Raw genomic sequence first — 13,357 nt, forward strand, 5'->3', positions numbered from 1 at the left:
AGGAGTTCAGATCCCACTGTGGCAGCCAACGGAATACAAATTCACTTAAATCGATAAATCTGGAATAAAATGGTGGGATTATTATTGATAACCGCAAAAATACCACATTGTGATACACTGAATAAATCTGCTTTACCAGCACTGTAGTTGAGTCTGAAGCGCCCAATCAAATTGCCGAGTTGCTCACTCAGACATAGGGAACCTAGCACCCATCTGGTCAAGGATATTTAGGGATGGGGGGCAAGTGCTGGCCTATCCAGTAACGTTCACATCTCATGGAAGAATAAAAAGAACTCCTGACACCGAGACAGGTGTGTTATCCAGTAGGAAATCCCTGAATCGTAATCACAACCCAGCTCACCCCTGCACAATCGATGCTAAGTTAGGAGAGCGATGGAATTCCCCCCCAGTTGCTGAAGCATTCAAGAAGCTGAACACCATCCAGGGAAAAGCAGCCTCTTCAACGTTTATCCCATTCATCACTGATGTACAATGGGGGTATCAGTGTTCAGCATCTATAAGTTGCCCTGCAGTAACTCACCAAGGTGCCTTCATCTGCCAAAGGGTGAGGCAATAGCCTAGTGGCATTATCGCTGGACTGTTCATCCAGGGACCCAGCTAACGTTCTGGTGACCTGCGTTTGAATCCCACCATGGCAGATGGTGGAATTTGAATTCAATTTTTAAAAGAAATCTGGAATTAAAAGTCTAATGACAACCATGAATCCATTGTCAATTGTCAGGAAAAACCCATCTGATTCACTAATGTCCCCTTTCAGGAAGAAAACTGTCATCCTTACCTGATCTGGCCTACGCGTGATTCCAGACCCACACCACGTGGGTAACTCTTAACTGCCCTCTGGGCCACAAATGCTGGCCTAGTCAGTGATGCCCTCATCCCGTGAATGAATGAACGAATAAATATAAAAATCTGTTAGAACTCTACCTGCTGGAAGGACAAGAGCAGCAACTAAATAGGAACACCAGTACCTGCAGGAACCCTCTAAGCCACACGATCATCCTGACTTGGAAATATATTACTGTTCATTTACGGTCACTGGGTCAAATTCCTGCAACTCCCTCTCTAACGCAGTTCGACATCGCTGGTCTGTACAGCTCAATACTGCACCACTGAAGGATTCAGCAGGAAATCCTCGTCTCTCTGATGGTTGCAAGACACATTTGTTTGCTCTTTCCATGCAGTCGAGTCAAAAAACCTTTTCCTTTTTATGTGGAGATTTATTTCCTTTTAGAAAGTTACTATTAATCATTCCACCACCTGTCTAGATAGTTCCAATTCACAATTATTTGTTTAGTTAGAGGGAAAATCTCAAATCCAAACTGGCTCTATCGATGATCACTCGTGACTTCTGGCTACTGATTTTCTTGCAAGTGGAAACATCTCCTATTGACTCGGTCAAAGCCTTTCTTAATTTTGAATGGCTTTATAGATTTCCTCTGAAAAATGTGTTGCTGTAAGTGGGACACAGTTACAGGTTAACCAGGTGTTACATAAAGGCTTGACTGGGCAGATATCCTTCCCTGCAGGTGAGTTAGGGGTTTCTGCATCCATCTGGTAGTGTCCCAGTCACCACTGTGGAGACTAGTTGCTGATTGCAGGTTTATTTCATTCATTGAATCCACACTTCCCAGCTGCTGTGGACCAGATCAGACCCTCTCAAAACATTTTAAGAAGGTAGCCCAGACCCTAACGTTTTCTTACTTTAAACACAGGACTGATGCAGCTTGTCAAACCATTCCCTTTAGCAAAGCTGAATGTATTTACACCAGGCGAAATGAGGACTGCAGAAGCTGGAGATCATAGTCAAGATTAGAGTGGTGCTGGAAAAGCACAGTAGGTCAGGCAGCATTCTAGGAGCAGGAAAATCGACATTTCGGGCAAAAGCATTTACACCATGGTTGAAACACAAACAAAAGAAATCAGAATTTAGAATAACTTAACTATTTGGAAACCAAACCAGTTTGAAGTCACAACTTAACAAAGGAGCTGCTCCAATTCCCACAACATCCCAAAAACACACCCCATGGCAAATGGTAAATTCAAACTCAGGTGCTTACAGGCAAGAGAGATTTCAGAGAGAGGAGTCAGGCAAGAAACATCTGTTGAAGCATGGAACCATTTGTCACAGTGACAGCCTCACAGCTACCAGCAGTTTCTGACTGCCTGCTAAAACTAAACCAAACTAGAACAGGCCCTGAACTGGGAGAACTGGCCATTTCCCTTTTGTTGTACAACTGTTTTTAAAAAACCTAAAGGCCTCCCCGATTGTTGGCTTAGGCAGTTTCTGTTAGCCATTTCAGCACCACTGCCTTTACAACCCCTCTTGGAAAAAAACAAAGACAAAATTGTTGGGCCGAATGGCCTGTTTCCACACTGTAGGGAATCTAATCTAATCTAAAAATAACCTTGTTAAAAGGGTTAGCATTGTCACAGGTGGAATCCAATTTTCGCCCATGCAGGATTTGGGACTTGAGGTACAGCCCTGCCATCAGTCTGCTACTGAAACACTACTACCTTCCCTTCCAACAGGGTGCTGTGCTGTGAGCAGCGTGGGCCTCATCGGGCATGCACTGCTCAGCTGAATCAAAGGTACACCATCTAGTTTTGGGTACTTTTCTGTTGCCCTGGTAGTTTTTTTAAAACCTGCATGGTAACTCACCGAGTGAATGAAGGGGGCTGGACAGGTCTGTTCCACTCCATCCACACAGGACTTTTCGTACACACAGCTGGGCTTCCCTCCCCCACACCACACACAAGCGTACTTAGTTTCTGCTGTCTGACAGCGGCTGCAGTCTGTTCGATCCACAGAACAGTTATACAGGGTAACTGTACAGAAGCAACAAAAGAGCATTAATAATTTTCTCACAGATCTTTTCCAAGACTAAGAGAGCTCCAACTTGGACCCATTTCTAGGTCTTACGGTACAGCAACGACTACATTTCAAAAATGTATTTCAAAAATACACAACGGAGCTTTCTAGGACATCAGCGCATTGTGACAGATACTGCTTAAATACAAGTTATTTCATTCAAAATGGAAAGAAAAGTGAAATTTGACTGAATGACTGTGCACAGATTAGTCATGGGCCCCACGGACCTACAGGTTTGGGGGAATATAAACAAAGTTAGCAAATTCCACCCAATTTAGCATGGCTGTTTTAACTTAACCAAATTTAACCACAGTCAGTCATACAGCATAGAAACAGGCCCTTCGGCCCTCTACGTCTATGCCAACCAACCAACAAACAACACTAATCCTCTTTACCTGCACTTGGTCCACAGCCTGTTATGCCCTAGCATTTAAATGCTTATCCAGGCGCTCGTTAAATGTTGCAAGAGTACCTGTCTCCTTCACCTTATCAGGCAGCATGTTCTATATTTCTACCATCCTCTTGGTGAAAAATAATTTTCTAAAATTCCCTTTAAATCACTCACTCATGTGCCCTCTTAGTCACGGTCATACAGAACCGGAACAGACCCAGGCTGACCAGGTTTGACCACTTGCCTGCATTTGGCCCATATCCCTCTAAGCCTTTCCTGTTCATGTACCTGTCCAAATGTCTTTTAAATGTTATAACTGTATCCGCATCTATCACTTTCTCTAGCAGTTCATTCCACACACAAACCATCCTGTGTGAGAAAAAGTTGCCCTCCGGTCTCTTTTACATTTTTCTCCTCTCATCTTAAAAACATAGTCCCTAGTGTTGAAATCTCGGGAAAAGACTTTTGTTATTCACTTTCTCTATGCCTCTCATGATTTTATATACCTCCCCTCAACCTCCTATGCTCCAGGGAAAAAAGTCCCAGCCTGTCCTTACACTCAACACTCTAAAGGCAGCCTCACCACTTCCTGTACAACCTTGACATAACATCCTAACTCCTATTTTCCATAGCTTGAGCCATGAAGGCAAACATGCTGAATGCCTTCTTAACCACCCTGTCTACCTGCGATATAACTTTCAAAGAACTATGTGCTTGATCCCCTTGATTTCTCTGTTCTACAACACTACCCAGTGCCCTACTATTAACTGGATAAATCTTGCCCCTGTTTTAGCAAAATGCAACACCTCGCATTAATCCAAATTAAACCGCATCTGCTGCTCCTCAGCTTAATTGATCACGAGCCCTTTGTAATCTTAGATAACCTTCACTGTTGACTATGCCACCAATTTTGGTGTTGTCTGCACACTTACTTACCATGCCTTCTAAGTTCTCATCCTTTATATAAAAGGCAAACAAAAGTGGACCCAGCACCAAAAGCTCTTCTCTTTCTTGTCCCTGCCTCTTGTAATTTTGTACACCTCAAACAGGTTCCACCCTCACCCCCCCTCCCCACCTTGGCCTTCTCTGCTCCAGGGAAAACAAACCCACTCTATTCAGTGTCTCCTCACAACTGAGACGTCTCATCCCAGGCAACATCCAGGTGAATTTCTTCTGCACCTTCTCATACATCCTTCAAATAGTATGATGATCAGAAACAGCACACAGAAACTCATCTGTAGCCTAAACAATGTTTTATAAAGTTGTAACAAGACTTCCTTGCCCCTATATTCTACGCTCTGGCTAATGAAGGCAAGCTTTATGTTTGCCTTCTTCACCACCCTATCCACGTGTGCTGACACCTCAGGGACACGTACATCAAGGTCCCTTTGTTTCCTTATCCTGCCTCGAGGAATACGCCAGTCCTGAATTCTCACATACTATTTTTGAAAGACTCCCACTTTCAAACGTAGGCTTCCAGTCAATGTTTGCCGAACCCTGTCTAATCATACAGAACCCCAATTTAGATCCTTAGTTTTTGCACTACCCTTACCACTTTCCACAATGACTTTGAAACTTTAGACTTATGGTCATTATCTCCAGAATGCTTACCCACTGAAACTTCACTACCTAGGATTAGGACCAGCACTGCCCCATTCTTTGGTGCAATATCTATGTACTGGCACAAAAAACTCTCTTGGACGCACCTTAAAAACTCCACCCCATTTCGAAAAATACCATATTGTACCGTATGTGACTGCTTTGCTTTGCATAATAGCGGCAAAGTGTAGCTGTGGGGTGAGGAGGAGAGCTCAAACTAGGAAATGGAACCTTTGTAAAGATGAAATGGTAATATATCAGACGTGTGCACGTGCAAACAAAAGAACCAGAATAAAATAAAAACAGAAATTGCTGAAGAAACTCAGCGGGTCTGGCAGCAACTGTGGAGAGAAACAGAGTTCATGTTTCGGGTCCAGCGACCTTTCTTCAGGGGTAGGTAGCGAGGGAAAGTTGAAATGCTGATAACGGAGGTAGGGAGGAGAGGATGGAGTTACAGAATAGACGGTGTCAGAGCCCAGAGGGAGGGAAAGAAAGTCACACACACAAAGAGGTGGTTGAATCTAAGCCAGTGAAAGCGATAATTGGGACAGCAAGCAGGTGTAAACGGGTTGGTTGCCGGTGCTGAAAGCAGCCCATGTCGTGAGAGGGCCTGGAGTGTGGGGCTGGGTAAAGGACAGGAAAGGTGCTCAGGGCCTCTAATTACTGAACTTGATACTGAGTCTTGAAGACTGTGGGATCCCCAAGCGGAAACTGAGATGCTGATCTTGGAGAACAAACAAGTTCAAAAGGGTAAAAAATAAATTAACTCAAGATGGCATCATCATATTTCCTATGTCCATAATAAATGAGCAAATTATTTTTTAAAAATACTGATTTCTACCTGAAATGGTGTGGACAAACATGTATAAAAATTATGTACGTCGGGCACATTTACAATCAAGACCTTGACACCATACCAAATTAGCTAGTAATGCTCACATTCGAGAATGGATTTAAAAACATCTTCATGAGAGAAAATAAAGGGATAGGAGGGTTGCAGGGGCAGAAGTTGCTAATGGATTTTGATTTCTGTTGTTCTCAAGGATAATATGTTCAGGTCAAGTGAGCTACTTTTGATGCCATAAGTGCATTCCTGGTGTAAACTTCGCATGTGAAAATTACATTGCTGTTGCCTTAATTATTGCAGTAAATATTCAAAGTTGTTTGCATCAACATCGTAGCAAACTCCAACACACACGCATAAACCATCACAGCACAAGGACTATCAATGTAGCTCATTAGTATCAGTCAACCATACTAATAACATAGTGATAAATGTCAGAAACATTAACGATGAACATTACACTGTGTACGAAAATGTTGGCATGCTGGCAGTATCAAAGGAGAAGCAGTTGAGGAAATAGTTCCATTTTCTTTCTTATATTTTTTCAGGAAAGGCATGAAAATACTTACTATGCAAATCATGACCGCTGTCCACTCTGTAATTGGGCCGCCGTTGGACATACACGGTTGCATTATACTCTTGCTGTAATGTGGCATAGGTAAACTGTAGTGACAGAAATAGGAGGTTGACAAACCAAAGATGAACAGTAAGTATCTAATCCTGAGTCTAATTTAAAAGTCAAATCTGCTTCCTTTTGCCTGCGTGTGTGTGTGACTCGTGGTTGGACTCAAGAGATGTAAAATGGAAAAGACTTTTGCTCCAAGAGTCCAGACAATATAAGTGTGAGCTCTGTGCTCCTGGCTTGTAGCTTGGGCCTACAGGGAGAACACAGTCTACAATGTAGATGCCCTTGCTCCACTGCTCTTTCCCCTTCAAGGGCACAAAGGAATAAATGCGCTTTGTTGTCTTGATTGTATGTTCCCTTATTTACCGTTAAAATTGAATTTAATCCAATTTTCTTTCAATAGCTTGTCAGAGTTGGTCGCGTCTGCTGTTGAAAGCAATTGCTTCCTGAGTTAACAATGTGAATTAGTGAACTTCTGAATTATACTTTAAGTTACAGCAGGGTCCTCCCCACTCTGGGTAACCATGTACACCAATGCCTTGCACAGACTGACACTGTCTCACCCACCCTCCTCCATCACCACCATAGGGGATTCTACCTGGACAAGCAACATTTACTAGTGTTTACTAAGACTGTGCTGATGGTTCATCTAGTTTAACTCTAGCAAAGCCTCCCCACCATTGTCATGGTGATCCTTAAACATTCTTTCTGGAAGGTTTGGTTTGAAGAGTGCGAGTTAGATGTGTTTGAGTGGAAGGTTTACTCCATATCAGAAAATTGGACCCTGTTCCTATGGAAACATGCCTGTGGTTTAAGGAGACCCTTAAACAGTGGCGGTGGGTCTGAATGCTCATTTGGCCAACCAACTCTCCTGTGACCATCTCCCAGGGCTCTGCAACCATCTCTTGCTCCTTACCTGGTGCACCTGACAAGTAATCGAGTAAAACGAGGGATCATTAATGTCCCCTTCAACAATTGCCTCCACCACCACTGTCTGACTCTCGATAACAAAGACACATTCATAATCCCCTTCAGGGTCCTGTCAAGGGAGCAGAAATACAAGAGGTTAAGGAGGCACTGCCTAGCTGAATCAGAAATGTGAGCAATCTTATTAAACCAAACAAGGAGTACACTTATAACAGTTGCAGAAGTCTAACAGTAAGGACTCCTCTGTGTGAACTGCAACAAAACGAGAAACACATCTCGTGTTTACAGTTTAGCTGTACATGGCAGACTGAGGAATTCCTCTCACCCCCTTCTGCATTTCTATTTTAAACCAGAAGGATCCACAGCATTGCACAAAATTTACTCACAAATAAACCAATGACTCTTTCATAAAGGTCCTTTCAATTCAGATTCCAGAATCCGGGAGCCAAGTCCTGGTGTATAAGCTTTTAAATCCTTTCGCATGTTCTGGTGGCAGACTCAATGACCCAAGTTTCAACTGGGGATTAAAGGATTTAAAAACAGAGAAAGGAAGGAGCCAGCGACTATATGCAAGGCTCCCAGAATTAGATTCCAGAGACAATCAATGTTAAAGGCCCCTCACTCTCAGAGTATACAATACCCTTATTTGTCAGATGGACTGGTACACAGGCATCAGCTACCAGGTTATACTCCCAGTTTACTAAAAGTGCACAGATTGCACACTCCCAAGGTATAGTCCATATGTACTGGTGGCTTTGGTCTGGGTGTGATATTTTATTCTACTACATCAGACCAACAATGTCACTCAGTTTTATTCTGACTACATCCCATTATTTCCCCACCTCCTAATGCCCCCTCCCTTCATTTAATCATTTCAAATAGACGGAAGCAAAATGCAACCTACTTTTGTTCGTCCCAAATCTTGTAATGGTCTGATGAAAACATCAGGGAAATACCAAACATTGCCAGGTTTTGTTTTAGTCCCTGCCCCTCTGCAGTTTCCAGCAACAAACCGCAAACATCGCTGTGTCATGTCAAATTGTTTCGTTGCACAGATTGAAACATTTTTGCGAAGCAGAATTCTTTAAAAAAAAAAGCTAATGGAGCATTGTATCCTGAAAACTTTCATTCCAAAAAGTAAGCTACACCATTCCATTATAGTCACACAGCATGGAAATGTACCCTTTGGTCCAACCAGTCCATGCCAACCAAGTTTTCCAAACTAAACTAGTCCCACCTGCCTGCACGTCCCTCTAAAGCTTTCCGAATCATGAACTTATCAAAAAGTATTTTAAACATTCTAACTGTACCTGCATCCACCACTTCCTCTGGAAGTTCATTCCCCTCGTGTACTTTTTAAAAAATCTTTCTCCTCTCACTGTAAAACTATGTCCCCTAGTTTTGAAGTCCCTACCCTAGGGAAAAGACCCTTGCCATTCACCTTACCTATGCCTCACCCTCATGATTTTATAAACCTCTTTGATGTCACCCCTCAATCTCCTACGGTCCAGAGGAAAGAGTCCCAACCTTTCCAGTCTATTTTTATATTTCAAACCCTTCATTCCTGGTAACATCATGGTAAATCTTTTCGGAACCCTCTCCAGTTTAATATCCTTCCCATAACAGGACAACCAGAACTGCACAGAGCACTCCAAAAGAGACATCACCAAAAGAGGCCTCACTAATGTCCTCAACATGACATCCCGAGTTCTATACTCAAAGGTTTGAGCAGTGAAAGCAAGTGTGTTAAACAGTTTCTTAACCACCTGTCTACGTGTGACACAACTTTCAAAGAATTATGTACCTCAACCCTAAGTTCTCTACGAAATTCGCCTCACAAAGATGACAAGTGAATACTATGTTACAATGCAGAGGCCCGAACCCCTCTGTTAATTAAAACCAAGCATCCAGAAAAGCTCGCCTCGTCTCGCAACCTGTTAAAAGTGTGAGGGAGTGAAACAGAACTCCTAATTTCCATTATTTAAAGAAAAATATTTTCCTAACAGAACATGAAACAAAGACTATTAACAAATCCTAGCCTCTTTTTTTCTTAACTAATTACTATCTGACCCCAACTCTATAAAAACAATACAATTATTAAACATTACATTAACTTGATCTCAACTCCACACAGTCTCTGTCTTCAGTCTCCCATCTACTGATTTCCCTGGGTCATCTTGTTACTACTTACTGTTTTTTTTTAAAAAGAGGAAAGGTACCTTTTGATACAGAGTGCCTTCTTATTTCTTTGAGAACAGTGTGTTAGATGGGCAGTTCGCTCTCCGGCAGTTGCGCTGTTGTTCGGTGGCAGTTGTTCTGACCAATTTTCAAAATGCCCTGGCTTTATACCCCCAACATTGTACCCTGTCATTGGTCCGATGTTGTTAATACAATAAATTCAAACTCAATTGGGTTTCAGTATTCTGGACATAATTTAAATGAATTGGTTCATTTATTCAGCAACCAAAACTCAGGTCCCCATTTAACAGCCATTTGCTGCATGTATCCAGTTTGGAACAGCCCGTCTCTTAGCTGTTCTGTATTTATGCAGCTGTGTGGCTGTACTTTAAATTTACTTTAAAATTCAGAAAACACTTTCCACCTTAAAGTGAACATACGTCCTTTCGACTTTGCAACAATTGGAAACTATATTTAGTCTTAAACCCTTTATCCATTCTGTCAGAGGTGTCTGTCAGGCAGTGCAAACATATTAATGTATGTGTGAAGATGTTTTGCACTACAGTTAGCAGAGAACAGATTGTAAACAGAAATGATTGCTTTGTAATGTGCTGAAGCTTGGCTCTTTATTCTCTCACATCCGAATTCTAATAAATTCAAGGTGGTTTCATGTTAGGATGCTCGCGGGCAGATATAACTTATCAGTTGGTACTCTTTGGTATAAAGCTACCAATCTAAATGAATCAAATGCTATCAAGGACTCATGCTGTTGAGTCTCCAGAAACAATACGCCTTCAGGCAATCTCTCAGCCTGCAATCTAGAAACTGGTATCCCAGAATTTGGGCTGATTTCCAAACAGATACACCACTTTTACCTACATTTAATTTTACAGATTGGAATGTTCCTATGCAGCATTAAAAGTATTCTCGCGTCTCTGAGTCTGTGTTTCCCCCCCCCCCCCCCCATCTCTACAGCCCTCTTGGAAATAGCAGATATGCTACGGGACGTGTTTGGGGGCGAGGGGAATAGTGAAGTGTTGGGCAACGCTGACGTGTCTGAACTAGGTAGGAAGACAGAGCGGTGAGGGGAGGGGTGGGGAAGGGAGTTTGTAAGGGGGCTGGATCAGGAGAGGGAGTTGAAGGTTGAAGTGTCAGGGCGATTGGAGAGAGAGCAGGGGAGGGTGAGGGGAAGAGGCATGGGTAGTGGGAGAGGGTAGGATCCAGGAGGTGGGGCCAAGTGGTAGATAAGCCAGGAGCAGGGGAGGGGAAGGGAGAGAAGGGGAGAAATGCAGGAGGGGGGAAGGGAGCAGGGAAGGAGAGGAGTGCTGAGAAGGGAAGGGAGCAGGAGAGGGGAGGACACAGGAGCGGGAAGGGGAGGGGAGGAGTGCTGGGGGAGGGCAGGGGAGCAGTGCTGGGGAAGGGAGGATCAGGGATCACGAATGGTGTTAGGAAAGCTGGCAATAAGGAGGGGAGCTGAGGGCTGCTGGAGTATGGGGACTGGAGGTCACAGTGTGGCTGTGCAAAGGGATGCAGAGTTGGATGGTGGAACCAGTGAGTGGTGCATGGGGGTGGGGCCGGGTTGGGGGGTCAGGGGAGAGGTGAGCTGTAATTAAAATCGTGTCACCATCAACTGAGAAATTCCGAGAGGTTGGAAAAAACCCTTGGACTTCCAAGTATACGTCTTGGAAGTGATGACATCTGAAGTAGTCTTGGCTTCACCGTCAAAGTCCCTCACTGCTTGGCCTTTTCCAAAACTGTGATGCTGCTGCTGAGGGAGCAGGATCACACTGTACCTCGTGACCAAGGGAGAATGTTTCACAGAGTCAGTGGTAAGCATCTCCAACTGACCACAACGTCTAGACACTATCACACACCGTGATTCCCAGAACAGCATTTGCAGTGGCTAAGGAAGGACAATCAAGGCGAGCATGACACAGATGCTGCAAATCTCTGTTTAAGCTCCATTCCCTCAGGCCACAGTTAATATTCTTTAAAAAAAGTAATAGACTTGAACAGACCCAGAAATGCAAACTCGAGCACGTAAGCCACGCAAAGCAGTGGATGGGTGTCCTTGGAATGGGGGGTGGGGAAAGAGAGGGGCGTTGGAGAATGTCAATTGTTTCCCCTACATTTCACATTAATTGTCTTTGTAAGTGGTGCACATTCCTTTGATAATGCATTACAATAATGTATATTAAAAAAAAATTATGATTTGAAGATGCCGGTGTTAGGCTGGGGTGTACAAAGTTAAAAACCACACAACTCCAGGTTATAGGTTTAATTGGAAGCACTGGCTTTCGGGGCACCGCTCCTCCACAACCCCCTGATGAAGGAGCGGCGCTCCAAAATATGGTGCTTCCAAATAAACCTGTTGGACTATAACGTGGTGTTGTGTAATTTTTTAAAAAGTTTATAGATTCTTAAATGAGTGATGCAATCAATATTACCAGATACAACCTGCACCCATACAGACCTTTTATAGCACCCCGGGAAAACATGGAGAATGTGTTAGAGCAATAACCGAGATAACAATACTTTCTGTTGCAGACTTACATCATAACCAGTATCAATGGTGCAATGACCAATATTCAGGACCAGCAGTAACACTGGTGTACTGACCAATGCTACTGGTTCCAGTATCAAATACCATAGCATACTGGTGTTGCTCTGGTCCAATTCTACTGCTTGTTTTCTTCGAGGACCTGACTAATGGGCCATCTGCACCACCACCACCCCACAGCATACGACCGTGCCAACCTTTTGTAGTTCACTTACAACATGATCTCAGACAGATCGCCTGCACGTTTGCAATTGCACTAATCCTTGAGAAACAGACTGTGCAGCAAATGCCACCTTGGCTTTCACCATTTACGCTAACCGTTGAGAGAGGAAGAAGATAATCCAAATGGGAGCAAGAAATCCCACAGAAATGGTTAGACTTGCACAGAATCCAAGAGGAGAAAAAATAAGCTGTGATTTCAAGTCGCAAACTTACTTCAAAACTGAGTAATAATTACACCTAAACAAAGGGAGAGGTGAATAATAAGTACAAAGTTTCATAGCTGGAGTAGGATGTTTTGGTAACAAAATGATAAAAGCTCCTTTGTAAATCAATGTTTAACATGACCCATGACCGTTACCTCTTCATTTTGAACAACGTTATAAATTCCAAACCAGCTCAAAGTGCCGCCCTCCCTCACCATCCTGTTCGATACTGACAGAGCAGCACTGTATATCCTGTCCTTAGTTCACATTACTGGTTGCAATCGAAGACATGCTGACCTGGAAGAAGTGCAAGTTTTGTCCCACCAGCGTTATTTTCCTCTCCGTGTTGACAGGCAGAAGGGGTGATCCTTGAATGTTATTGACACAGGGACAGTCTGCAGGACCCTTAACTATCCCTTCGTGGTTCTGTACAAAGAACATAGACAGAGGCTTAGCAAACAGAAACAAACAAGGGAAACCAACACCATCCAACTGTGTAAATATTAAATCATTAACAATATTCCTAATGATAGAAACAAACCCTGTGGAACATTTCAAGTTATCCAAAGTTTGTGAGAAGATTTGTAGCTTGGGTGCTCGTTGCTGTGGTTCTGTTCGCCGAGCTGGAAGTTTTTGTTGCAAACGTTTCGTCCCGTGTCTAGGTGACATCCTCAGAGCTTGGGAGCCTCCTGTGAAGCGCTTCTGTGGTGTTTCCTCCGGCATTTATAGTGGCCTGTCCCTGCCGCTTCCGGTTGTCAGTTTCAGCTGTCCGCTGTAGTGGCCGGTATATTGGGTCCAGGTCTATGTGTTTGTTGATGGAGTTTGTGGATGAGTGCCATGCTTCTAGGAATTCCCTGGCTGTTCTTTGTTTCGCTTGCCCTATAATGGTAGTGTTGTCCCAGTCAAATCCATGTTGCT

The 13,357-nt window shown here is 43.4% G+C and overlaps 1 protein-coding gene across 1 annotated transcript in view; it reads right to left on the reverse strand.

The window, feature by feature from the left end:
* The window catches only part of plxnb1b (plexin b1b), a 261,149-nt gene that overhangs the window by 59,395 nt on the left and 188,397 nt on the right, over positions 1-13,357 (reverse strand). Inside the window, exons 12-15 of the mRNA XM_043707786.1 lie at positions 12,737-12,865; positions 7,266-7,388; positions 6,294-6,387; positions 2,681-2,847 (exon numbers count right to left, since the gene is read on the reverse strand). Of these exons, the coding sequence (XP_043563721.1) occupies positions 2,681-2,847; positions 6,294-6,387; positions 7,266-7,388; positions 12,737-12,865 (513 nt within the window). The remainder of the gene's footprint in view (positions 1-2,680; positions 2,848-6,293; positions 6,388-7,265; positions 7,389-12,736; positions 12,866-13,357) is intronic.

This window comes from Chiloscyllium plagiosum, chromosome 18, assembly GCF_004010195.1.
Source record: "Chiloscyllium plagiosum isolate BGI_BamShark_2017 chromosome 18, ASM401019v2, whole genome shotgun sequence".
In the NCBI taxonomy this organism is placed as follows: Eukaryota; Metazoa; Chordata; class Chondrichthyes; order Orectolobiformes; family Hemiscylliidae; genus Chiloscyllium; species Chiloscyllium plagiosum.